Genomic DNA, 26,941 nt, shown 5'->3' with positions numbered 1-26,941 from the left:
GTTTGCGGATGGATTGTAGAAGCTTGGACTAACGTGTCTGCTGGCTCTGTTGTTCGAGCTTTCGCAAAAGCCGGCATCATTTCCAAGGAGCCGCCCGGCACGGAAAGTGACTCTGACAGCGAAGAAGGGGAAATTGGCATGTCTGATTTAGCGCAGCTGTTTAATTCAGAAACAGGGGATGATGATTTCGATGGGTTTGATTAATGCTTTGTAATAAATAAATGAATAAAGCACAAACATACTCAGTTTTGCCCCCGCTGTATTTTTAAATACGCAGTAGAGGTATTTAAACGTAGTAGAGGATATGTACCTGAATATAAAACCCGCGCCCTATAATCCGGTGTGTGTTAAATACAGTAGTGGCACACATAACTGAGACTGCATCTTTTAGTACGGTGCGCCTTATGGTCGTGAAAATACGGTATTATTCTAGTCATCACCATTACTATGATAAATGATAGTACTAATACTGTCATTAATACATTTATCATTGTTAAAAGTAAATGTTGTAGTTGCCAATATCCTTCCTTGAATAGAAATGATTATTATCATCCTAATTCTCATTAGTATCATGATAACAGGTCACTATTAGCAGGACTGTTATTATTAGAGATGGACCAAAACATCGGCTGGAAGATTTTAGCGTTTTTTTCCTCGTGTGTTTGCAAGATCTATTCTACAGATTGTAAAATATGGATTATCTTTTGTCCAACCAATATTCTTCTTATTACAATGATCATTATCAGTGTTTTAATTTCCATTATTATTACAGTATCAGTATCATCACTACTATTAAGTACAGTTTTCATCCCTGTTAATATAACTGGTATTATTGCTGTCCCTATAACCAGTATCATCAGTCACTGTTATTATCATGATAAGGCAAGAATCAAAGACTTATCCTGAATGTTAAGCCCCCTCCCCGCTCACCGTACACATCCCCCAGCTGGTTCCAGTACGTCTGGGGTTCAGGTGGTGGCAGGAAGGGCTGGTGGGGGACAGGAAGTGACCCAGTAACTGCAGCCAGCTGCTCTAAGGTCACCTGCAAGGCTGTCTCCAACAACAGAGACCCCTGACCCCGGGTTAACCGCTGCACCCCCAAACTCAGGCATGGACACAACAGACCAAGATTAAAATCCTGAGAAAAAAAAACAAAACAACAAAGTTACAGTCAAGATCTAATTTAATCCACTCTTGCATGAGGAAATGAATCCATAAGTCCATATTTGTTTTGTCGGTTGGAATCGGGTGTTTTCAACAGATGTTTTGTGCATCTGTGTTATTTATTACCTTGCAGCTCATGACACTCAGCAGATCAGCAGCAGGTAATTTAGTGAGTAGTTCTGTTGTCTCCAGTAAGGAAACATCTCCACCAAGCGAGCACTGGGACTTCACCAGAGCAACATACCACTCCTACAAAGATGAAACATTTCCAACAAGATTTGCTTCTTGTTTAGTAAAACAGGAGCTCAAAGGTGTTCCTGAAAGTTATGTTGTTAACATTAGCTTTCTATTCATTACCTTGTCTGCAGCAACATTTTCAGGGGGTATAGGAGGATCCCCATCCAGAGGGTGGGACGTCACTGGAGGTTTCGGGCTACTGGTGTCAGCGACAGTGGCTCTGAACCTGTCCAGCAGGGAGTAGAACCTCTGATGCCTTCAACAGATAAACAGAGATGACCTTTACTTCACTTGTTTCCTCATTGACAGACCATAATATCAAACTCTTATCAGGTGTGCAATACAAGAGAATTATTCAGCTACAGGAGAAGCAGAAACCACAAGTTGTGAAAGCAGACCTTTGAGCTAATCCGCTGGTCTGGAGGTATTCCTGGATTCTCTCCAGTTCCTCCACAGGCAGCTGGGCTATGCTGTTCTGTAGGGGGCAATATATGGAGCCCAAAGGATTCATTTATTTAAAAAAAAAGTTTTCCACCAACCTTCCCACCACATTCACATCTTGGTATCATCATTACACTTCCACATATTCACAGTCACCTGTAATGTCTCAGCCAGCAACATTTCTACTCTGCGGCATGCTAGCGTATCCACCATGCGTGCCAAAACCCTGAAGGGCGTATTGAGTAGCTTGTCTACGTAGAGCATGAGAAGAGACCCAGACTGACTGAGGTGGATGCCTTCCAAACACTGCAACGTCTTCTTCAGCATGGTGGGCTAGGAATTCCAAATAAATGAAGAGATGTCAGGAAAAAGAAAAGGAAAAACTCTGAAGGATCCGGTGACAACAGGACTGAGCATTGAGAAGAAGGATTAAATGAAAAACTATTCAGACTTTAAGCAGGTTTTTGTCTTACAGTGGTGAGATTGTCACATCGAGACTGGATCGCCTGAATGAAGAGACCACTGGCAGCAGAGTTGCGGTGGATAGCGCTGATGAAATCTTGTACTGGAGGCTCATGGGAAAGGCTGATTAGGTCGCGCACGTGGTTGACGATCAGCCAGGTCAAATGCTCCGAGTCGTGGAGATTCTGACACTAAAAAGCAGCACAATTTACAAATTCATTCTAGTAGGATGCGGCTCTGTAGGGCTAAGGCTACGTTAACATGCACTCACATGTGATCCAAATTGGATCTTTTTAATGGCAGTCCGAACAGCCCTATTCTGATCCTTAAAATATCATCCACTTCCATGTGGTACTAAATCTGATATGTATCCAATCGTATTTAGTGCCTGCAGTCTGAATGGAACCCATTTTATTGGGTGGCCATTGTTATTTATTTTTTTTCCAAAGTTTATTTACGCTTAACATGTGGTACAACATAAAGACATATAAATAGTTATATAGATAACAATGTACCTTTAACATATAAACATAATTGGGCTAGAACAAACCCCATTATACCCACATATATACTCCTATACAGAATACAAAAAATATATAATAAAAAATAAATAAATAATAATAATGATTAAATAAATAAATACAAAAAAGGATCAAGCCAGGTGAACATAATGAGAAGTGGCCATTGGGTGGCCATTGTTAGTTGTGCTGTTTTTTTCTTACTTTCCTTCTCTGTTAATGATGTTGTCATGTTGCTGGCAGATCCCATAAAATAGGAGTTTATTAACACAAAGACACTGGGCATCAACTAGGTGTGTAAGTAATAATTGTTTTGTATCAATGCATCGATCCAACAGCCGACGATCCGATGCATCGACACGTCCCTAAGAGTATCGATTCATGTTTTTTTTTTGTCCTCCGGTCTATTTTATTTTTATTTGCTCCTGGGTGTAATTCTCCCTCCCGTGTTGCGGTGGCGCTAAACCTATTTCGCCCTCCTGCCTTGCTTCCTGGTTATTCGTTTACAGCAGTGTGTTGCAGCAAGCTTGACACAGACATTTTTAAATTATGCTCAATATTGAAGTGTGGTCTGTGCTACACACTGTGGGTCTAGATACGGCCGAGGCGGTGAGGAAGTGGGAGCGAGTTTAGTCCGACGACGGAGGGACATGAGGGCCAAAAGGGGCGGAGATCCAGGTGGAAAAAGGGTCCCAGCGTTCTTGCACACCTCACTCTTCTAGCGGGTCAAACTTCACGAGTTGTTTTCCGCAATTTGATTCATAAAAACAAAACAAGCTGGCCTCCTGTCTGCGGCACCGTTTGCGGTCAGCTACAGTTTGGGAGAGGTGCAGCGGAGCATCTGTGGAGGGAGCGGGGAAGTCTGGAGCCGAGGTATTGCATTGCACTCATTGCACTGATTATGTGCAGTAATTTTTGATGCAACGTTTCTACTTCTGTTATTTGCTGTTGTTTCTAAAATAAATAAAAAATGCATAACGATATTACGGCTTTCATTGATTTATTTCAAACTTGAAACTTTGTCTAGCCTGTAAGGTGTAAAAAAAAAAAATTTTAATTAACCGATTAATCAAATCGAATCGTATCGTGGTGTATTCTTGAGTATCGAAAATAATCGAATCGTTGGGTCAGGAAATCGATACTGAATCGAATCGCCATGATGGATGTGATTTAGACCCCTAGCATTAACCATTATGTTTTTTTGTTTTGGGTTTTTTTCTTTAACAGGACTTTAATCAACACTTCTAATCAGAGTCACATTCATCATAATTTCCATTAACACTGGACTGCTGTGTGATGTCTACAGTATTCCTCTACGCTTGCGCTCGCTATGATGTCCTGAACCATTCAGAATGAAGTCTGATAATGGTTGAATATGAAAAAAATAAATAAAAATTCAGAGGAAAACAAAAAAATCCGAATAGAGCATGATTGTAGCCCAAATCTCATCTTTGCAGTAACTGAACAATTATTCTTGTAAAGCTTCACTTTTCCTGCCTAAGATTTTCAGAGTTTAAAGCCTATTTTAAATTTGTTTAAAATTTGAGGAGAAATTATCAAAATAACAATAGCAGTTATTTCTGCAGTGGGCATGGATAGATGGACAGACGGATGTTTCCATAATGTTTTCCTTTCAAGACGTATCAAGACATTCTGATGAAATTCCATGGTTCTAGCTTGCATAGAAGCCGTGCTCTTAAATTATGAATGAACCTTGAATCTGTACATCCACCTCAATAATATAAGCTCAAAATTTAATCCAAATTACAGTCAGCAGTAGCTTTCTCACCACATAGTCACAGAAGAGAATTAGGGCTCCCCTGCGTACGATCTCCCTGTTGACCATCGCTAGCCGGGACTCTGGCTTTTCTTCTTCACCTTCCCCAGAGGAATGTGGACTTAACAGCTTAGTGCATGAGAGGCTATGCCCCCTGAAAAGAAGGATGGAAGAAGGGACAGACAGAAAGAGGTCGGATGGAAATCATCTCTTAATAAATTTACATAAAAGAACTGCAAGAGAACTAGCATCACTTCTGTTCATTTCTAGAAAATGTATGTGAAAGAATTTTAGAAATCAAAGTATGTCTTCTAGTTTCTTCTCACCTGGGTGTCTGATGAACCTCAGTCCACCATGAATAGTTTGTGTAGTTGATAATGAGGAGAACCTGGCACCACAACAGCACCAAAGGCGGATGGGTGGTGACGAGACTCTGGAACATGCAATTGAGTCCTTCTAAAGGGTAGTAGAGACCGGTCTCCGAACCGGCCTCGCCCTTCAGGAGACGACTGGCTGCAGCTGTGATCCTGCGAAACATTCCTGTTCATACAAAAGTTAAAGCCTACTTTCTAAATTTTATTGTGGAAACTTGAGATAAATCATTTTTAAATTCTAACATTTCTGAGTAAAAGTAGAAGAGCATGCGCTGACCGCTTTTAAAGACGTGTATGAGACACATGAGCAACGTTCCCAGCTGCTGGCAGTAAAAGGTGTGCTGCTGCTCGGTGATGTCCACTTTAATCCGTCTGCTGGAGATATCGTCCAGTAACACTCCTACTAGCTGAAGAAGGAACCTAGAGGGAGATATTGAAAAAGATATTTAATAAACTTGTATAAAATAGCCAAAGGAGTTTGTGTATTACCCCACCATACCACCCTACACACCTTGCAAAGGTTTCTTCAGGTGGAACCTTCTGTGGGTCTCCGTTGGCTTCCTGGTTGCAGCCCGTTTCAGCAGCAGGTGGGTCACTGGAGGAGGGGCTCTGCTGATGCAGGCGACGAATCGTGTAGCAGGAGAGGAGGTGTGGAGAGAGAGACAACTCATGGACCCGGGACAGGACAATGTCCTCAGTGGACTGGGACACTAATACTCTAAGCACGGCCAGGATTCCAGAAACCCACAGCTGGACAGTAGCGACGGATGCCTAGAGGTGTTAAAAAAGCTCTATTTACTCAGTAATTACTAAACTGAATGTTGTGCAGATATTGCTAACAATGAAGTGACAGCCGCAGCATTTAACACCAGATTTCTCTGACCTAACAGATCAATAGCTTCAACTCTTTACGAAAAAGTTTTTTATGAAGTTTAGGAGAGTGATCATGCGATTCTTTTTTAAGCCGTGTTCCAGAAGCACATTCATAAGGTCAGACACTGATTTTGGACAAGAGTCTGATTTTATGATCTAGACTGATTTGCCTATCAGTTATAACTTAGTTTAGTGATTCCACTTTACAGTTTGGGGACAAATCTTTCTGCCGTCTCTCTGCAGCAAACATTTGAAGCCAGACTGTTTCCATAAGAACTGAAAAATCTAAACTGGTTCAATGAATAGATGTAACGTAACCTGCCAATCTGTGCTGGAGACTCATTAGCGACTGACCAATCAGTGATCAGCATCTGCCCCGAACTAAGAGCAGCAGCTTCTCTCTCTCTGACAACATGGACTCAATCTTTCATTAGGAAGGCATAATGAATATTTTATTAAAAAGATATCTAATAAAAGGCTAGATGTAAGTGAGGAAAGTTGCTACCTTAAAAGAACCTAAGGCAGAAAATGATTTGCCTGAACATTTGCTGATTAGCCAAAATGCCCCATGAAAAGCTTAAAGTATGTTTCTGTTAAAAAAATCTTGCTCTGGTTCAGTTTGGTTTACACTAACTCACTTTTCTGTGAATACGGGATGATCTTGCAGTTGTCAAACAGAGATGCTAAAAAGAAGATGTCTCCACTGTTCTTTGTGGCTTCCTTTAAAGCGCTTCTTTTGGTTTTGCTCTCTTCTTTGTGGTGTGAGGTTTGGATGGCTCCTCAGCAAGTAAAATTCGTCCAATGAGGTTCTCTATACCCTGTTAATGACCAAATCTAAAGGCCAAATCATCGCTAAAGGTCTGTAGCTACTGGATCCCCTTCACCTTTTGAATTTGAGGCCAAGTTGCTGTTATTCCCAATCATTTCTGATACAAAGAAGAGTTAACGATAGAATAATGAGTAGTGAGGACATTTTAGGACTTAATTTATAACCAAGTTAGCATCTTATCAGAAAAGCATGCTGGGAATCATTATGCTCACAAAAGCAACCCCTTCTTTCAGAAATGTTTGTGAAGCTTTTTGAACTATTAGGTACAGAGGTGACTGAATGAAATAGGTAAAGAATACATCCTACAGTACAGTAAGAATAGAGGCGGAGTCTCACCATGGTGACAGGGATAGTAAACATGCTCTTGAGCAACATGTCAACAGGTCTGAGAGAGGAGGGGGCCACGGTCTCAAACAGAGTGTTTAACACACCTAACGCCTCTGGAGAGTCCAGGAGCATCTGGCACATGATAGAGAAAAGACGAACAGGGAGTTAAAGAAATAAAACAGAGTTTGGGTATTCAAAGAGATGACTGCTTTGGTCTTCAACAACCTGCTGCTTTGCAATCATAGGAAGGATAACATCTGCGATCTGCCTCGACAGTCTCTTCCACTTGTCCTCGTTTTCTTTGTGACACTGCTGCAGAACAAGGATAAACATCTCCAGCACCTAAAACAGAAGGCCCAGGCACGTTAAGGTAGGGAAACAAACTTAGGATACCCCCTAACATTAGCCTGTTGTCGCCTCCGTCCGTACCTGATGGTACTGTACAAGTCTGAGAAGCATGGACACCACCACTTCCTTCTGGGTCTCCAGCTCTTTGCCTGCATCTGCTTTGTTTGAGCCTCTCAACACAAAAAGGTCATAAACTATGGGCTGCAAGGCAGGAATGGCTGGAGGAAAATAAATAAATATATCCTGATTAGTTAACAGATTAGTTACATCGATCAAAAATACAAACAAAGAAAATTGTGGAAGTGTTCTGCTCACCATGGGTGACGGCTTTCCTGCCGCTTGCCATGATGCCGTCACACAGCTGGATGATCTTTGGGATGCTGATGATCTGCTTGGAGTGGTATCGTTCATAAGACAGCAGCACCAGGAAAAAGAAGATGTTGGGAATGATGGCTTCAGAATCCCTGCACAGGAGGACAAACGTTTATATCCACTCAAATGAAAGGTTTTGATCTTTAGGGGGGGAGACAAACATACCTGAACTGCCCCACTTCAATATACTCAAACTGCTTTAGGACGAAGCCTATGAACACCTGCAACATAAAAAAAAAAAACATTGTTTCAGCAGGTTACACAATGTTTATGGATGGGTATATTTAAAGGAAAGGTGCATGCTTTTAACCTGATCCGAGTCCAGCAGGCAGTAGTTGACTCTGAGCTGCACCAGCTGGGCCAGCAGGTCCAGCACCTGTCTCTGCAGGGCCACAGAGGTGCTGGTGGTGTACTGCTTCAAGGCTTTGATCACGAGCGGCTCAAACAGACGGATGTGGTTGTGAATGGCATTCTGAGGAGGAGAAAAAAAAACAAAAAACTGTTAAATAAGCCAATTTAGCACACACTTATGTCTGAGTAAACATCTGAAAGTTAACGTAGTGAAAAAGCAGTGGATATGCACCTTGTCTCCCCGCTGACGTGTAGCATTTGCAATGTTAGATCTCAGTTGATTGGACGCTTTTTGCATCACGTCAAACCATCTAAACATTGAGAGAAAATGTGATCGAAATGTGAAAAAAAATCAAGGGCTGCCAGTGTTTTAATAAGGAAAGTATTTAGGATTTATTCTACTCCACTCACCCAGAGGCATCCTGCTCCTGTTCGGCCTGTACCATGTTGCGGAGGCTAGCATCAGCCAGCGCCTGCGTGAAGTGTGTATACGGAGCCATGAAGCAGTAGTGGTAGAGGCCAGGGCGCAGACTGGAGGAGCCAAGGCGGAGCGCTTTGCCCTGGGAGCGGCTGGGTCCGCTCAGCACGCTTTCATATTGGGAAGCCAGGTTGGTCCCAAACAGCGTCTTCAATAACTGAACAATAAATCGGGAATAAAATCTGCCTTTCAACCAAAACATCAACCAAATGAGTCTCTTTAACCTTCATCTAGAGCATAAAATACTTCTTCAAACTGATTTTCTCCTCTTAAACAGTGTATGGAACCATCGCACAGGGAAACCAATGTCTTTACAGGCCCTGTCGGCAGGAACCAGCCTCACTCTGTGTGGAGCAGAACCGGATGTAGCACACTGCTCAGTGCTACAGCCATGAGGACTTCCACACATAGTTAATGTAAGAAAGCCAAATTTAAATGTAGATCACAAACCTGCTGCACACAAACTGTGGCCATGGTCGGTTCTCTGGAGAAACAGGACTTCAGGTAGCCCAGGATCTCCTCTACACACTAAAAAGACAAACAGATTGTCACTTTCTGTAAATAACATTAGTCTTATGCCAGTTCTGCCTTTAGTGAAACAAAGCATAATGTTATCTTCATAAGCAGTTAAAATAAAGATAGCCGTCTAAGGCAGGGGTCGGCAACCCACAGCTCTTTAGCGACCCCTTTGCAGCTCCCTGGAGCGTTTTCAAAAACTGTTTACTTTAATATGGTGTGCAGGAGGTCAAACATGCTGTAAACCATTTGTATAATAAATAAATGTAAACAAAAAAATGTAACATTTCTGTCAATAAAAATTTGCGTCATAGCCATAGAGATCAGTGGCCTGCAACACACATTTCAGCGCGACGCGGTGCCAGGCAAACAAAGGAGTTTCTCGGACCCGCAAAGAGAAAAAAGAGAAGATACCTGATGACAACAAAGGATTTCAAAGAAGAATCATTTACTTTCATTGTGTGGAAGGATTGCCTGCATGTTTGCTTTGTAACGAGAAGTTGTCAAAAAATAGAAAGAGTAATTTGGAAAGGTATTTCCAGGGAAGGCAAGCTAAATTTGCAGCTGGCCACAAAGTTGGGAGTTAGAGAAAAAGCAGGATTGCAGAACTTCTGGAGCAATTAGTGGAGAGAAAAGATAGATTTAAGAAGTGGATTGCATATCCAAAATCCACTACTGCTGCTAGTTTTGTTGCAGGGATGGAGAACCGCTCATAGATCGAACAGGTAGCGCTCTGATGCAGGGATGTCAGTTTTCTTAAATGTTTTTCCTCGAATCCTTGAAATAAAAATAGAGGATGTGGGATTTCGGGGTTAGAGAGCTCTGCTCTGATGGATGTCAGTTCCTCTTTGGTTCCTCATGACTCCATCCACTCCTCCAAATAGAAACAAGTCCACCATAGAAAGATTCCTTTATCGTGTTTCTATAATTTCATCAATGCAACAAAACCTTAACCGTGCGGTGAACGGCGGTGAAGCAGGGCACAGTGAATTGCCCGCGGTAAGAGCGCTCACATCTTTTCTCTCACCTCATGCTGCTATGTGACATTTGCTCCAAGAACGACAATTAATCATGAATGCTTATTATATATTTAAGCCTAAATAGTCATTTTTTTTCTGAGCTAAAACGCTTACAGCCCATGTTGCCATATGAGGCCTATATAAGACTTTTACATTTTTGCAGCTCCAGACAGATTTGTTTTTTGGGTCCAATATGGCTCTTTGGGCAGTTTGGATTGCCGGCCCCTGATCTAAGGTGACAGTCCCCACCTTTCCGATGTCATGAAGTGTGGCCAGCTCCAGCAATTGAGACAAAACATCCAAGGCAGCATGCAGAAAACCACCAAACTTCTCCTGGTTACTGTAAAGATCCAAAGTCACCTGGAGGAAAGGGAAGCCCATTTTAACAACCTCTGCAGCCCATCAAAAAAAGTGCGGAGGAAACAGGGAATTAATTCTGACCCTATAGTTGGCATGTGTGGCTTTCAGTACATCGTAGAGCTTCAGGTAGGGAGGAAGGTGGTAGAAGCTGCCCAGGGTGATCGATTTATTCACTGCTGCTGATGCTGTGCTGTCCGTTTGCCTGCCTGCTTAAAAATAACAGCAAATATTATTATTGTTTTACATGTTTAAAAGTAAAAGATTAAATGTGAGTGAGTGCAGACTGACCTGTGTTGATTTCGTTGCTCTTCTTTGGGCTCATGGGGGCAGTGTTTGGCTCAGCCGTCTCCTTCTCCTTCCCTTTCCTGCGGATGGGACTGAGGGACGGGGTGTTACTCAGAGACGGGAGCGCAGCCTAGAGAAATAAATAAGAAAAAGGTCAAGAAATTCCAAGAAATTCCACACTTTTCCAAACTAATGATTTCAGATTTTTGTAAAAAAAAAAAAAAATCTTTTTTCTTGATATATACACTCCACAGGTCATGAAACAACAAGATGGTTGTGGTGCATAAAGTATGCTTGCTGAGACTGAAAGCATTTAGTTTGTTTAAATGAATAAAAACAAGTGCATGAAAAAAAACATTCTACGATTACATTATTTTTCTTTTTCACCTTTATTTCTTGTATAGCTTAATTTAGAACAAAGCATCACTGTGTAACTTTTAGCCACAAGGTGACCCAGGCAGCTAAATTAAAAGTTTAGTCCCCTGGCTGCGCTGCACTGAGCAAAATTAAACATCCTCCCTTCAATGCTTTGGAATCTGATAGCAGACAACTCAGGGCCAGCAGATTGGAGGTCATGGAGTTACTTGTGAAAACATGGAAACATTCACCCTTCTAGATTAGAATCAGGGAGGCGTTACATTGATTTTAGGCCTTAAAAAAAAAAAACTTTTAGCTAAGTTGGCTCTCCAGGTTAGGAGAAGCTCAGATTGCTGAGAAGTGTCATTTTCAGTGTTGGACGTTTTACTTAAAGAGTTACTAGTTATAGTTAATAGTTACTACTCCTAAAAAGAAACTCAAGTTAGTAACTCAGCTACTGCAGTTAATTGTTATGATCCAATCTGTCGAAGAATACGATTAATAAATTAGATAATTAATTTCAAATTTAAATCTGAAAACTAATCTGCACTATTTCGACACTTGTGGATTGACTGCCTGTTAAATTTGGCCTCACTGCAGCTATAAAATAAAGATAATTAAACCCAGCAGCTTAGTTATTCTTCATGAGCTTGCCTTCACTGCTGGTCCTGGTGGCGTGTCGTCCAGCACGTGGGCGCAGATGTTGAGAACCTTTAGCAGATGAGAAAACAGCTGTTCCACCATGGCCACCAGGGAGCGCTCTGACAGCGCCGCCCAGGGTTCCTCTATTTTATTTGGGCCTGGGTTGGGGTTCCCAGAACTTCCTTCCTCCTCTCCAGCCCAGGGGTTGCGTAAGCATTTAGGAGCCACCGCTGAGAACATTAGCATCAAAGTTTAGTTTCTCTTAATCGGGATGATGAAGTAAAGAGTGCGACAGAATTTAAAATGAACCTTAACAAATGAATCTGAAATTTCTCACCAGCAAGCAGATTGCCACAGAGCAAAAGTGCATCTTGGTGTGCAGAGAGATCCAGAGGAAACCACGCAGAAGACAGCAAGGAGAGCACCATGTTGGCCACTCCTACAGTCAGTGTCCTCCGCTCAGAGTCCCCTGCAGATGAGGGGGGTGCTGAGGAGGCTGAAGCACTGCTGCTCTGAGACAAGCTGCAACAACAAGAAAATCTAAGTCTAATCTGACATATAAAAAAAATCTAGAAAAAAATCAGAACAAATCTAAGCCTCAGACCTCAGGGTTCTGCCTCTGCTGCGGCTCAGGCTAGAGCGAGAGGAAAAGTTGCTGCTGGAGCTAACGTAGCCACAGTGCCAGCCTGTGCTCCAAGAACCAACAGGAAAATGTGACGCCAGGAGGCACAAGGCCTCACAGCAGCCAAACTGCAGAGAAAGAAGGAACATATTTCTGTTGGTTAAGGGAAACACCATCAGATCAGAAGGAAGGGTCTCCTGAAGACTTACGGTTAGCGCTCTGGAGGTAGAAGATGTGAAAGCATGGGAGACTGCAGTAACAACTCTGGACAAGTTGTTTTCCAAGGTGACGTCAGACACTGAGTTAGAGAAGCTGTAGCCCCGATACGTCCTTTAGGAAAGGGAACAGATAGGTTTTGAAACAAGGTTTAACTAAACAGTTTTCCATCACTTCTCCAATAGCTTTAAACTGTAATAAAAGGTTCTATTTTATCTATTTTTGCTGTTTTGTTTTACTTTCTCTATTTTCATGCAATCTTTCCTGTCTGTCTCTCTCTCCCCCTTTTTTCCTATCCTCTCTTTCTCTCTCACCTCCCTTTCCGTCTCCATTGTATGCAAATTCCCTCCCCAAATCATTTTTTTATAAAGTTTAATATAATAGTTAAGTATCAAGCGGAACCTTATAGTAACACTCATACTGGTCTGCTTGGGAAAGCAAAGCTGTAGGGCTATCATTTAGCTCCGGGACATCTATTCCCAGAGCCATACTGGCAAAATAGGACACAAAGAAATTTAAAAAAGTCTTATCAAACTAGGAGCAATTTTAATTCTTTTACAGGAACTTTTATTCAACATTTGCTTTAAAACAGCAGCAAGCAATCAAGTTCCTTAGACCTGTCCAAGTGGATTACAATCCAAGGTAAACATGCAAGTATGGGACTTTTAGAACATTTTGATTTATTTTTTCATACAAAAGAAGCAACCTGCATTTCTACAAGTTAAGAGCAATATCTCTGTCTGGGATAAAATATGTCCTACCCTGATAGCATAATCTAAATCATAGATCAGATCAAATCCGATGAATATTCAGAACCTGAAAAATCTGATCCTTTTCCAATGTTTGAAGCTACGGTGCTTAGTGCTCCCAGGTTTTTCTAAGATCTTTCCTCTTTAAACCAGAGCATCTCTGGAACTCTGTTTCAACATTTTGTTTTACACAACTAAAAATCACAGTTTATTTTAAGACATATCAACAATAGGTTAACAGCTAATCATTTTATTCCTACTGTAAATTAAGAAGGAACTGTTAGGGAAGGCTGATAATCACCAGCTGAGCCAGTTTCCCTCTTTTAGCTTAAATAAACATTTTGGAAGTTTTTCCTATCTTTATAATGGCCTTTTTATTTGACCCTTAACAACTAAAACATTGTTTAATGAACAGACTGAGACCTCAGTAGTTCAGCCTGAAGCCTATTTTCTTTAATTTGCTTCAGGTCAGAAGTTCCCACACCGTTCAGCAGATGTGACGTCAAGCACGTACATCTTAAATGGGTCCGACCTGGCAAACAATCGAAGCTTTAGATTCAAGATGGATTTTTTGAGCTATGAAAACGAGCAGAAGAGTGCTGCAGTTCTGCGTTTCGGCCACAGGTGGCATTATCATTCAAAAACTCAGTAATGCCTCTTTAAACTCCAACAGACTTGAAAAGCCTGAGATCATCCTTCAATTTCTTTTCTTTTTTTATAGAAGTACCTTGTGATCGTGCTGACTGTGAACTGGGAGGGGGGTTGTGTCTCATGCATAAGTAGCTGCAGGTAGACTGAGCTCTGGTCCCGTGCAATCGCCACCACTGGGTCCACCTGGCCTTGGTCGCAGTCAAAGAACAATCGTGGAACTAGTCTGGAAGAGAGAGGCGCAGCGGAAAAGGAATTCTGTTTTAATATCTTGGGTTATAGAACAAGCCGTTGCTGTGATGATCTTTGGAGTAATCTTGTAGTTCAATGAAGTACTGTGTGGTGAACCAGTATACCTGCTGACAGCAGAGGCTGCTACGTGTCGCACTCTAGGATCGTCATCTCCCAACAGATGTATGACTACATCATTTAGGACCCTGTCCTGGATCCGCAGGCGCTAATTCCGACAAAAACAGGAATAAAATATCTAAATAATACACTCACTTTCACACAGAGAAAAAGAAAATTGTTAATAGCTTACCCCAGTGTAGTGATGATCTCCTTTGTGTAAAGTTTCCGTTTTCCTCTCCAAGAAATTGATCAATCTAAACCAAAATAAAGTAAGGTAGAAGCTAAAACTCATGCAAACCATCTAATGTTTTTTTTTTTTTTTTAAACAGCACGCAATTTGAATCCTACCTGAAGTCTAACTCAGAAAGAGTCTCCAGGAGCTCAGTGCGAACAAGCCAGTAGGAAGAGTCCCGCAGAACAAAGAGGTCTATCACCAGCTGCAGGCCGAGCTCGCTCAGTGTACTGCTGCACAGCGTCATGATGCAGTGCTGAAACACACAAGCATAGATGGGATTCAGTAACTCCACCCAGATCACATAGTTAACACTCCTGTAGGCTCAACCTACCCTGACTGCAGCACAAGCCATCTTGCAGGTGACAGAGGACTCATCTTTTAAAGCTTTCTGAAGCAAAGGCACCAAATCCACCAGGGACAGGGGGTTACCTACAGGACAGAGACTCCATGATTTATATTCAGACTTTCCTCATGTTAGCAGGACGTTCAGCACCCAAAAACACAAACCTGTTGCACTTTGCACACTGGCCAGCCAAGTGTGTATGTTGTAACGTGTTTTGGTAAGCGCGGCTTGGATGATGGCACCACAGAGAATGGCTGTGGCGCCTCTGATCTGAGGGTCTCCGTGTGCAATAAGACCCAGAACGTCACTGACGTACTGCTGCTCTGCAATTGAACACACAAAAACAGAGTCAAGTGAGAACCTACCAGAAAGATTAATGCATCACCCTCTGCATCATGTGATTTTTATTTGGCCTGGGAAATTAGTTGCATTACAATTACAATTTAACAAGAAGCGATTTCTAAATAGCAGAGACATTCAGCATGTCTGCTTCTGTCGCCTCAAACCTCAGTCGGCATCGGCAGACAGTTGTTCACACTGGGCGTGTTTGTGTGAGGGATTGCTTTCGAGTCAATGATTTGATGCAATTACTTGGTTTTCCTTATGGCGCTGTCACGATTTGACGATTTAGCCAGCGTATGCCGATGTACAAAAAATTTGTCAGAAACGCTGGTCTACGTTGGATAAGTTATGGATAATTGTTATATAAGTTGAGCACGCGATGCACGCTGGCACACATTGACATACGGAAAGTACGTCAATTCCTTGACGTATGCCAGGGTGTGCTCATACATGGGCCATAAGTTACAGGTAAGTTATGTGATCGTTGACACGCGTTAATAGTAAGTTACTCATTAGTCATGGTGTTTACCTTATCCAACCTGTATCATCCCCATCATAGGGTGTGCGTGAAAGTGAGTGTGATCCTTTCTTCGTTCACGCCCACAGTGACGACCAACAAACTTCCTAGCAGACATGACGCATCACACATGCAGTATCTTCACACAGGAATCTGCTGTGACTGCAAACCTTTTTCTTTTTTCGGCGGGTGGTAAACAGCAGGTAGATTAATACCGTGACTGCCAAGTTTAGAGAAATCTAAACTTCTCGTTGTGGGTAGGCCGCAAATGTTCCTGCTGGTAACGGGCCTGCCCGGTGTAGTCTGTACACCCAGATTGGCGCCATGCTTGACCCTCTATAACATGAGATTTTGGTCTCAAAAACAATGATATAAGTCTAAGAGAGTACTGCCCAGTATCCTCCTGGCTTATTAAAATGGGTGCCAGTGCAACTAGAGACAGGGTTGCTACTGTGTGAGCGAAGCTGTCTCTCCAGCGTGTTTGGAGATGGACGAGTTGTGAAATGGCGAACCAACCTCCCCAGTGGGCGATGGGACCAGCCCGCAGGGGTAGCATTTCCAGTGCCAATACCCTCGGTGGCGACGGCCATGAGCCCTGCTACTGAAATCTCCCAAGAGAGAAAGTCTATATCAGTTTGAACGCAAGCCCAGGAGGAAAACTGGTGCAGTCGAGGGTAGATCTCACCAAGTTAGTCCCCTGGAGGGCCCTCAGTGGTAGCTGAATGACTGACTGCCTATGGTTCATCAGAAGGGTAGAGCCAGAGACAGTTGTGCTAGCACCAAGGAATGAAGAGGTCGTCACAGCCTCGAACACACTTACTGAGCCCGTCTCCAATGGCTCGCCAGGAGTGGGAGAACATAACGCCTCCACTCCCACAGAGATAAGGATTCTCCTATCCACAGTAAGCCCCTTTTCCAAAATCAGGGACCCTCGTTGGACCGCTACGGTTAGTGACCTCATCGCATTCCCACTCCCACGGGAAAGGTACTTGATCCCGCAGTGCCTCAAGAAAGTTTACTCCCACCCAAGTTCAAGATGGCAGCACCAAAAGGCAGGGGCTGGCAACAGCACTCGACAATTCTACAAAATATGCCGACTAGAACGATCCATACTATGCATCTAGCCTGTGTATTTGTCAAAGTCTCGATTTGTGACTTGATTAAAGTTTCAACAATTCAACTCTTCCCAGAGGCTTTGCAGGGAGAACAGTCCATGGTGGGGGTGTGAGGTTGTGACAGATGATGATATGGGCTTAGGACAGGCAGCGCTGGGTTGAAATGTCTTTAATGGAGTGAAGAGGAGCTTTTAGAATATTCTAGGACGTTGGCATACGCTGGCTATATCGTCAAGGTATGACAGTGCCATTAGATAGAAAACTTTGAACCAATCTGACTGCAGAGAGTAGAGAGAGATGCAGCTAGATGCATTCATCCAAGTACTTGTAAGCACTTTTTCTAAGGTCATATGTAGTACATTAAAAAACGTATCAAAGCAATTTGTTGATATAGAAAAACGAAGAATTGCTTGAAAGTGTAAATTTAGCTGAAGAAAAATCCAAAAGGGATTTAAATTACACCCATATTGTATCATCACTGCACTGCCTTTTGATTGTTCAATTGTGTATATTTCATCCTCTTATCTAAAACGATGAATGGATGCGTCTTCATCTCACACAAGTTTAATGATTTCATTAAAATGAAAATTATTTTTGCCAATAAAAAAATACAACAGACAAGCTTAAAATATTTCAAATGGGGTCCTACTTGTCTTATTTAATTTGCATGATAGGAATAAAAAAGGTAGCATTTTCATGTTGATACAAAAATGTTTATGCCTTTAATTGTTAGTCATTTTTGATCCTCTTGGTATTGAAAATCTGACCTAAATCTGCTTTAAACCAATGTCCCCCCCAAGCTAAACAAAGCAAAAGGCTAATTCAGTCCTGCAGATAACCAAAACAGACTAAACGTGCAATCATACCTGCAACCGGTTGGCCATCCAGTGGCTCCAGGTAGAGAGAGTTAAAGAAAGCTTCAGGATGCAGCGCTGCTGCTGCTCCAACACAGCTGACCGCCAAGGCCTTCACACTCACTCGCACCTCTTTATCAGGGATCAACCCTAAAGAAACAAAAAAAAATTATATATCTTTATAGCTAAACATGACATGAAATCTTACAATGTTTGACCACATCTCTAAAATGTAAATGCATACTTTCATAAAAATACTAAAAAAATTTGTATTCTAATATCGGGATGAACTATTTCAAATATCCACATGGTCTGTTTGAAGTTGGAGCTTGAAGCAGCTACTTACCATTTTTTTGGCCTGTGAGAAGAAAGGAAGCAGCAAGAAGTCGCACACAGTGCACAAGTGGCTCCGCCCTCTGGTCTGTATAGTGTCCAATCGGACCCTTAATCCGTGACGGCTGCCAGAAAACAATCCAAAAACTGATTACTATGTCATTTATTGTCTAATTGACCAAAGCTAAACATTTTATTTTGTATTACTGCATTTACTTTATTATCAGGTTCGGGTTCTGCAGGTTCTTCCTTTGGGATGAAGCGGTCCACGCTGCTGTCTGATCCCTGGCGATTGTGACCTCTGCCGTCAAACAGGTGAGGCTTACTCAGGGCTGCAAATAAAAACAAAAAATATATATATATTCTCATTGATATAATAAAGATCTCCAAAGGTTTCCATATACAGCTGCGTTCAGAAACATACCGAGGGCTGATTGCAAGAATGGCTCTGATGGTTCTTCCTGGGAGGAGGATGCTGCTGCTCCTTCATCTTCTTCATCCTGTAGTGTTCCTATCTGCATGCCAGAGTACTGGCTCTCGCTGCCATCCAGGACCTTTTTTTTTTTTTTCACACACACAGGGAAATCAGAGTAAATCCAAACTTTACATAAATTTGGTGAGATAGGATTATTGAATCATGCTAAAAAAAAAAACATTCACAGAAAATCAGCAGAACACAGGGGGAAGCATCTGCTGATTTTATACAAACACAGCTCCAATAGTGCAGGGAAGGAACAAGCTTTTGCTCGGGAGAGCTTGATTAGAAACAAGGAATCCTGTAAGACATTATGTTTGAATTATGATTACAAGTTGCAGTTATTCTTTATTTCTTTCACTCAACTGGAACAAAAGCCTTAAGGTCTTCCAACAACAGGGAGAAACTAATCTAAAGGAAGAAATAAGAAGGTAAAGCGACTCTTCATGCTTAATTTTTGACACCTCATTGCAAAGCCAGTCACAGCTCGGGTCAAAGGTTTTTTTTGAAGAGCATCACTCAAAATGAAGGGAAAGAAAGAGGCAGAATCTACCATCCACAACACAAGGAGGTAAAGATGCCATCACAACCGGGGCAGAAATGAACAAGCCAACCAAAGAAGAAGGAATGAGGGAAACCCAATGTTTCAAAACGAGCAGGAACCTCTCTGCCTTTTCCAAATGTCAAATTGTCTGACCTTGTCACTAGTGCTAGAGGAGGAGGAGGTGGCATAGAAGGAGGAAGAGGAGGAGGAGACGGATAGAGAAGACGACGATGAAAGAGAAGCAGTGCAGACGGAGGAGTCTGTGGCCGTGGCATCGGGGCCCTCAGTGGGAGTTGGTGAGATTGGAGGCGGATCAACCACCTGCTGCAGGGAGGGGCGCGACTGCAGCGAGGTGAAGACAAGGATGAAGAGGGTGGGGACAAAACCATAAAGGTAGAGCTGTTAAAAAGTGTTGGTTTTGTTATCGCTAAACAAGACCTGCAAGAAGAATGAAAGATATTTGCTTTATTAAAGAACGCCTTAGGAGGAGATTAACCTTTCAAACAAGTGGTTCTAAAAAAAAACACATCCTATGTTAAGAATGTCATAGATATTCTTATTGAAAAAACCTGAAAGAAAGGAAGGAATGGAGAGAGAAAGAATAGAAATTGACATTTAAAGGGGGATAGTAATGTTACACATTTTCTTTTACCAATACACCTGTAGTTAATTCAAGTTGCTTTCAAAGTTCTTATTTGTGTGTTTTACGCTTAGTTTTTGCTCAATTTGTTAGTGAATAAAGTCCTTTGTGTATTTTTACGACACTGCCTGACCAAAGGTAGGATACTGGGTATGTCCTCCAAGGGTAAACAAAGTAACGGGGTAAGCAAGTTAGCACGTTCTGGAGAAAAAAACATTTTGATCTTAAGATGGATACTGTTATTAACTGAAGCTAAAGCTTTGACGCATTCAGATGAATGAGCTGATATTTAATTTAAACAACTGGCTGCTGTAAGGGCTTTTGTTTTTAAAAAAGACGTCACATCCTGATAGTTATCCGATCTTTTTCCACTGAGCCCGTTAGTTCTGTCCTGTTCTTCCAGCTCCTTTCCAGACTGATTCCGGATTTATTCTGTTGGTTTGCACTAAACAAATCTGTAGTTGGACAGCTGATATTTTTGTAACTGCCTGAATTGACAGAATCCTGGATAGGTGATGAAAAGATTGTCAGAAAATATGAAATTCTGAAAGACTGGTTTGTGTTTGCAAAGACCCAGAAGACTGAGAAATTACACCGACAATATTATCTAAAATAAATCTAATCTAGAAATCTAAATAAAAAAAAACTGTCAGCAAACTAAACATTTTCTCAAGACTAACAAGTATGTATTTCCCTGACTTTTGATTACTATGCAAAATACATTCATATATATATATATATATATATATATATATATAATATTTTGAGAGAAACTGCAGTTTGGGCTTTCCTTAGCTGTAGGCCGAAATGGTTTAAATATTACAAATATATCTTTTGCAATTAATTTATACAAGTTTACCGTTAATTGAAGTATTGAAATGAGTTTGGGACATCAAATGTTTTAATTCACTAATTGACATACTAGTTGTGAAAATACTGTATAGGGATGTTCTGCTTAGCTAAATTCTGATGGCCAGATAAGGAAATTCTGACAAATCTGTGGCAGTGATTCTACTCTTAAAAATAAAACAGCCAGCCACCTCAGAGATAATAGAAAATCTGTCATCTCTGCTTCCCTTCTCATACTGACCAGTTCCGCTACATCTGAAGGGGTAACAGCCGAGTCCGGCCCCTCTGTGGTCGTCTGAGAGGAATCACTGGGTGGAAGTGATCGGTCGTTAGAGCCTAGCGCCGCCACGCCTTCTAGCGGGTCCCCGCATTCAGGAGTGGCGTTTTCCGGTGTTGTGTAGTCGGCCGTCTCTGGTGTAACGTTGGCACCGCTGGAGCTTCGGCTAAGCATCTCCTCCTCGTTTTCGTTGTTTGATTCAGGGGATGTCCCGCCTCCGCCGCCCTGCTCCGAGGATGCACTGAGGTCCACAGAGTCCCCGGGCTGTAGGGTGCGTTGGGAAGAGCGGGGCTGCTCTGTGATAATGTCCACCTGAGTGGTAGAGGATCCATCCGCTGCAGGAGGACAAACTTTATATATAAGCTTTGGAAAAGTGACTCAACCACACACTTGAAAAGAATTTTGTAAAAAAAAGAAAAAAAAATCTGTACACTAGAACGGATTACAGTTTTTAAGTATATATGTGGTCCTATGAGCCATTATCTCCAGGAAAAAACGGTTCTATCTGCTAGTGCTGTTCGAATACAACTTTATTTTCAATACGATAACGATATTACAGCTTTGAGAATTGGCTGACATTGACCCAATATCATATTAGTATGAATCATATTGGCCTCTATTACTTATTTTATTCTGTAGAACGACAGAAAAGGCTTGATCAAGTAACAAAACAGGGAATAAAAAAGTCAACAACAAAAGATATGAAAACAACTGACCCATGTAAAATTAACCAATGAGTTAAATGCCGGCTGATAAAATCTGTTCTACATCAATAAAGGTTCTGATACATCAAGTGTATTACTGTTTTAGTTTGGATGTCAAAATAAGGAAACAGAGATTAGTATATATTTTTGTATCAAATCTTTACAAATGTTTTACAGCTAAAAACTACTAAAGATCTTGTCTGCATTTTACATCTTTCCAAACGAATCACCATGGAGACTAGGTTTAACATGGTGGTGGTAGTATCATGCTGAGGGTATGCTTTTCTCAATCAGGGATAATCCTGGAAGAAAATGAACCTTCCAGTAGGACAATGATTCTAGGCAGGTCAAACTTTAGCCTCTACTTGAGCAGAATTGGTGAAAACATCCTCTAATAAAAAAACAACCCAGTTGCTACTCTGAAAAACAGAGGTCACACAAAGTACCAATAAACCATACATTTTTCTGGTTGCAATTTGGCTGCATTACTCCTCCTAGAGTGGAGTCAATATATTAAGCTAGCATTATTTCATTAGAGATGGTGGGTTCATCTAACCTGTGAAGGCTCCAGCAGGGACCTCTGCTCTCTCGGAGTCGTCCTCCAACCCATCCTCTTCTCCAGAAAGAATCTTACCTGGAAAATTCAGAATTATTCTCAGCTAAAAGACTAAAGATTCTGCCTCATTCTGTTAAGTATCAAAGCAATGAATGTAAATCAACAGCCTAAAGGTACAGTTGGAAAGGGCTTCCTTTTCACTGCACAGTGTGAGCTGAGGTGAGCACAACATAAACAGACAAGTCACCTCTCTGCTTCCTGAGAAGAAGTGGACTGCAGGAAGACCCTCCCCCTGCTGCATAGGGCAGGAAACAGGAAACAGAAACAAAATGTAAGAGGAAAAAAGCAGCAAAAGCTGATGGAGTCTTGCAGGAAACAAAGATAATTTTAACAAGATGAAAGGAGGGGAGTTAGGGAGCAAAGACAATGGAGCAAAGTCAGAACAAATCAGAAAAAAAGTGATTAGCTAGATCAGTAGGAAGGACTGAATTAAAGGCCAGCTGAGACAGAGATCAGTGTGTGAGGATACATATTTCAAGGGCTGAACTGCAAAAGCACTAAAGGGATAACCCATCAGTCCCAACTGATTGATGAGTTTACCGATGAGCTCAACAATGCTCCCTGAGCGTGCTCGGCTCTCGGTGTCCTGACGAAACACGGTGGCATGAGGAACGCTGCCGACTGTGATGAGCATGTGCAGAAGCTCTGGCGGAGGCGTCCTAAACATCTGCTGCAGAAGCTCCAGGGCAGCTGTGACCACGTTATGGTCCCAATGCTGCGTGTAGTGTAGGGTCAGCTCATAGACCTTCAGAGACACAGGAAGTATTCAGCTCACGAGATCCAAAACATCAAGAACTGTTCTCATGCAAATCCAGCTGATCCCACCTGTAGGAGCTGCTCAGGTGTTGGCTGAACATCGGCCTCCTTCCTCATCACTCCAAAGCTCCCTTTGAGGCTGATGGTGTTTACTTGGTGCTGCAGCAGAGGCATCAGGTAGCGAAGAGTTAACAGCACCCCCAGAATAAGATGGCTGGGGTGTTCGTCATCCACTGGAAGCACCAAGCCTAAAGGAGAAGACGAAGAGGCAGATTATGTGTGTGTTAATTCATCTCATTCATGAGGAAAAAGAAGCTGCAATGAAGCCTTTCTTTCTGTATAACACACCAAGCAGCACATTGAGGAGCCATGTGTAGAAGTAGCTGGTGCGTCTGGAGTGTTGGCACACGCTGACCGCAGAGCTGGCTGCTGTCCGTCTGATGGTGGGGGAGCAGGACTTCAGGTTGGCAATAAATGACCTCAGCAACACCTGAGAAAAAATATGACAATGAAACAAATTTTTTTAAGGGCGTGTTGGTAACAGACAGACAGCTGAGCCGAGTCAAATACCTTGACTTCGCCATCATTAGCAAAGTTCCCCAAGGCTGACAGGATCTTGGGGATGGCTGCAGCCAGTGTCTCCTGCACTGATTCCTCCTGACGCTTTGCGATCCGTGTGAGGCATGGCAGCAGGTTGACCAAATATGGTCTGCACCGTGGAGGAGAGGCAACAAAGAAACAACATGAATTTAAAGTTAATAAACTAGACTCATAAACCTTACATATAGAGATTAATCAAGTACAGCATTTCAGTTTTAGCAAACAAAGCATGCGAAACTTTGATTAAGCTTTAGGAGAAAAGTTTGCTGCTGTGCTTAAATAGCAGTAATTACCATATCACCTAGACTGATATTTATACAAGGTTAAATAAATAATAAAATTAAACTCAAAGGTTTCAGCTCATCTATAGATGCATTTACTCATAATAAAGAAACTGAATCTTTTTTTCTGCCTTTAATCACTGCTGTTAGAGCAGCGTAATGCAACAGATCCCCACTGTGATATAAGTGACTGTGTTGGCTGGATTAGTTTATCTTTCAAAAAGTAATCTAATTCCTTTTTCCATATTGGTAATGCTGTTACATTACTTCCAATCCAACGCTTGATTAATCAAAGCAATAAGGAAACCTTCTCTGTGGAGGGAACTGACTGGAGTTTTCTCAGAACCAAGTGAGAGAAATTAGACTGGGTGTTGCAGCTATTTTCTTCTTTTGTCAGAAAGAACAACTTCATCCAGTCCAGTTCTGTTTTAGTGACGCCCATTAAATCATCTCACAACCAACAACACTAAGCTACAGCTGGCTGCCTTGGTTCAATAATGCATATTGCCTTTTACTAGAGATGCATCGATCAGATACCTGGATCAGATATCAGCTCGAATAATGACTAAATACCTGGAGCACATATCGGAGATCCAACTCAGTGCACTTTACACTTAACTGTTATTTCTTTCTTTTTGCTGCTTATTTGTTAATAAATAATATAAAATACAATTATATCACACGGCAAGATATATGTTTCATTCATTCAACAGATGAATCTGATCTCTATCGCTATACCATCCATGTTCTCCAGCTGCTTGGATACAATATTTGTTTGGCAACTGCATTAAGAAGGTGGGTCATTTGTCATGATGGAAACCAAAAGAACACCGTGGGTATATCACAATGAATATTACCATTGTAATGACTAACAACTATATCCTAATTAATTGCCAATATCAGTATTAGTGTGCGAATAAAAGTAAACCTGAAGAAAGGAACATTTTATATAAAGCATGGCAGTATTTACCTGCATTTCTGCGGTCGGATGAGATGAGCTAGCTCAGCAAACCTCCACAAAGCCGCCCTCAGACTCCGTGAGGCACCGTTCTGTTGAGGAACGGAAACACTTACCGCTATCAATAAAGTTATTTAAACAGCAAATCAAGTTTACACCCAAATCTTAATGAATACCTTTTTTATTTCTTTGTACAGCTCCAGCTGTAGTCTTGGTAAGTTTGAGTCCATCAGTGCCTGTGAAGTAAAACCAGGAGTCTAGTGAGGAACAGAAGTGAGTCTATAGCAATAGCAAAATTAGATTTTTCACAATTACAAATGTCTTTTTAAAACCATTTGATTTACCATGAGTTAGATTGATTACCAGAAGGATAAAGTTAAACCTATGGCTGTAACCTCTAAATAGATGTTCCCCAATGTCACCAAAGTTACTCCAACGTTTTTAAAAGTTATGGTTTCGGAGCTTTGAAGCTTTTTTAAAGAGGAGTCAGGAACATATCAGCCCATTTTCCCGCAGTGCATTGGTGAGGTCAACAAGACTTTGCTTGAAGTCTCCAATCATTAATTAATCAAAAAATTATTCTATAGACCTTTCTTTGCTCACTAGAAAGTCACGTAGAAAGGAAGCAAACTGTTCACAGAAGCTTTGTCATTGAGAGCTCCTATGGGTCAGAGCCCCACACTGCCATCTGCAGCACACAATCAGCCATCTACAGCAAACCCCATATGTAACACACTGCAGTCTGAAGGTGCGTTTCCGCCAACCTTTACTTATGTGTATTTTGAAGTATCGCATCAGATAAGTCCGACGGAAGCGGCCAAATTAAAATAAACTCCCTCAAATTTGCAAAAAAACTTTTTATGCTAGCATGGGGTGGTTTTTGGCTTTTGTAAAAAATAAAAAAAGGAGTTAATATGCAAAATGAGGGATGGAAACACTTATTTCAGATCAGCTCTGACATAGCGAACTTTTACCTCACATGATCAGATGTCTCTACTATCGGCATCTTCCTAAATGTTCCAATTATGCACGAAAACAGACATTTTTTACCTTTGCCAAGGATTTAACTCCTCCATTTGTTGTTCTTGGAATCTATACCTGTATGTCAATTTTGAATCAGAAAAACTTTCTAAACTATAGCCGTCTAATGATCCTTTAATGGAACATTTTCTTTCCTACATTTCTTTGTTGTTGCTTTTTAGTGGCCATGATCAATGTACAAATATCTATCATTGTCATGAATCCTTCCATCTGAAAATGTGCACAAGCACATTACTCTAGGATTCATTGGGACTTAGAACATTACAGATCATTTCCCAAAACACCAGTATTTTTGGACATTTCCAGGAAATATGTGAATGGTCCACACTGACTGCTCCACACCCTCTCCGACACATCTGTTGTGTTTTTAACTGTTTGTTGTTGTTTTTTTAGCACAATAAAAAAATGATTAAATTCTTCCAGGTAAAATCCCTTGATGTGTAAGATCTAGTAATTGACTGGTAAAATCCTCGAAATGTTTCCCCATTAATCAATATCTATATTGATCACTTTTTCCTCATTTATACTTCACATAACTAGTTGTGTCTTAATGTTTCCAAGAGCTTTACACGATGCTGCAATTATTCTACAATCTTTATTCTCATAGGTCTTGATTATAGTTTGGATCAATTCACTCTCTTCTTCAGAAAGGGCTGTCTGTATCGCAGTTTTATAATTATTTCTCATTTGGAGATATTGGGGCTGGGGGTGGAATACTGCTCTAATTGCTGAAATCTCTCCAGGTCCCATTTTTTCTCCAGAGCTCACCATGCTGCCATCCCTGTTAAAGTCCATTAGTTATTTATTTCCAATCATACTGAGTGGGTGAACTGCTGATAACGAACTACATGTCACCTTTCAATTTAGACAACAGAATTAATATGAGGAATAAGAACATCAGATTTGCTGGATTGGTTAGTTGGAAGTCCGTGACCCCATTAAGCTGTTCCTCAGCAAATTCAGTGATGCAACAAAAAAACAAAATGTAATAGAGATTGAAGAAGAAATGAATGGCTGAGAAAACAGACTCAAACAGCATCTAAACATATCAATACAGGACCTGTAGACGCTAAAATTGCTCTAGACTTTTAGAGACTGCAAATATATATATATATATATATATATATATATATATATATATATAT

The 26,941-nt window shown here is 41.4% G+C and overlaps 1 protein-coding gene across 9 annotated transcripts in view; it reads right to left on the bottom strand.

The window, feature by feature from the left end:
* The window catches only part of htt (huntingtin), a 48,668-nt gene that overhangs the window by 18,422 nt on the left and 3,305 nt on the right, over positions 1 to 26,941 (bottom strand). For 4 of the 9 annotated variants that reach the window (XM_015389011.1, XM_015389016.1, XM_015389012.1 and 1 more), the window contains exons 4-48: positions 24,932 to 24,991; positions 24,768 to 24,847; positions 23,487 to 23,625; positions 23,265 to 23,406; positions 22,986 to 23,164; positions 22,701 to 22,905; positions 22,348 to 22,395; positions 22,101 to 22,178; positions 20,805 to 21,175; positions 18,480 to 18,609; positions 18,272 to 18,387; positions 18,069 to 18,180; positions 17,735 to 17,872; positions 15,059 to 15,217; positions 14,883 to 14,980; positions 14,665 to 14,804; positions 14,507 to 14,570; positions 14,322 to 14,422; positions 14,045 to 14,191; positions 12,562 to 12,682; positions 12,335 to 12,480; positions 12,068 to 12,252; positions 11,743 to 11,960; positions 10,735 to 10,861; positions 10,528 to 10,655; positions 10,336 to 10,446; positions 9,002 to 9,079; positions 8,485 to 8,708; positions 8,306 to 8,384; positions 8,033 to 8,194; positions 7,888 to 7,943; positions 7,666 to 7,814; positions 7,432 to 7,568; positions 7,228 to 7,344; positions 7,012 to 7,134; positions 5,485 to 5,744; positions 5,251 to 5,393; positions 4,926 to 5,139; positions 4,612 to 4,753; positions 2,316 to 2,495; positions 1,999 to 2,175; positions 1,800 to 1,876; positions 1,522 to 1,657; positions 1,291 to 1,413; positions 931 to 1,138 (exon numbers count right to left, since the gene is read on the bottom strand). In XM_015389011.1, the coding sequence (XP_015244497.1) occupies positions 931 to 1,138; positions 1,291 to 1,413; positions 1,522 to 1,657; positions 1,800 to 1,876; positions 1,999 to 2,175; positions 2,316 to 2,495; positions 4,612 to 4,753; positions 4,926 to 5,139; positions 5,251 to 5,393; positions 5,485 to 5,744; positions 7,012 to 7,134; positions 7,228 to 7,344; positions 7,432 to 7,568; positions 7,666 to 7,814; positions 7,888 to 7,943; positions 8,033 to 8,194; positions 8,306 to 8,384; positions 8,485 to 8,708; positions 9,002 to 9,079; positions 10,336 to 10,446; positions 10,528 to 10,655; positions 10,735 to 10,861; positions 11,743 to 11,960; positions 12,068 to 12,252; positions 12,335 to 12,480; positions 12,562 to 12,682; positions 14,045 to 14,191; positions 14,322 to 14,422; positions 14,507 to 14,570; positions 14,665 to 14,804; positions 14,883 to 14,980; positions 15,059 to 15,217; positions 17,735 to 17,872; positions 18,069 to 18,180; positions 18,272 to 18,387; positions 18,480 to 18,609; positions 20,805 to 21,175; positions 22,101 to 22,178; positions 22,348 to 22,395; positions 22,701 to 22,905; positions 22,986 to 23,164; positions 23,265 to 23,406; positions 23,487 to 23,625; positions 24,768 to 24,847; positions 24,932 to 24,991 (6,328 nt within the window). The remainder of the gene's footprint in view (positions 1 to 930; positions 1,139 to 1,290; positions 1,414 to 1,521; positions 1,658 to 1,799; positions 1,877 to 1,998; positions 2,176 to 2,315; positions 2,496 to 4,611; positions 4,754 to 4,925; positions 5,140 to 5,250; positions 5,394 to 5,484; positions 5,745 to 7,011; positions 7,135 to 7,227; positions 7,345 to 7,431; positions 7,569 to 7,665; positions 7,815 to 7,887; positions 7,944 to 8,032; positions 8,195 to 8,305; positions 8,385 to 8,484; positions 8,709 to 9,001; positions 9,080 to 10,335; positions 10,447 to 10,527; positions 10,656 to 10,734; positions 10,862 to 11,742; positions 11,961 to 12,067; positions 12,253 to 12,334; positions 12,481 to 12,561; positions 12,683 to 14,044; positions 14,192 to 14,321; positions 14,423 to 14,506; positions 14,571 to 14,664; positions 14,805 to 14,882; positions 14,981 to 15,058; positions 15,218 to 17,734; positions 17,873 to 18,068; positions 18,181 to 18,271; positions 18,388 to 18,479; positions 18,610 to 20,804; positions 21,176 to 22,100; positions 22,179 to 22,347; positions 22,396 to 22,700; positions 22,906 to 22,985; positions 23,165 to 23,264; positions 23,407 to 23,486; positions 23,626 to 24,767; positions 24,848 to 24,931; positions 24,992 to 26,941) is intronic. The other 5 variants (XM_015389013.1, XM_015389014.1, XM_015389018.1 and 2 more) reach the window with 3 other exon arrangements.

This window comes from Cyprinodon variegatus, unplaced genomic scaffold (genome assembly GCF_000732505.1).
Source record: "Cyprinodon variegatus isolate N-32 unplaced genomic scaffold, C_variegatus-1.0 Scaffold445, whole genome shotgun sequence".
In the NCBI taxonomy this organism is placed as follows: domain Eukaryota; kingdom Metazoa; phylum Chordata; class Actinopteri; order Cyprinodontiformes; family Cyprinodontidae; genus Cyprinodon; species Cyprinodon variegatus.
This window is presented reverse-complemented; position numbering and strand designations above follow the sequence as displayed.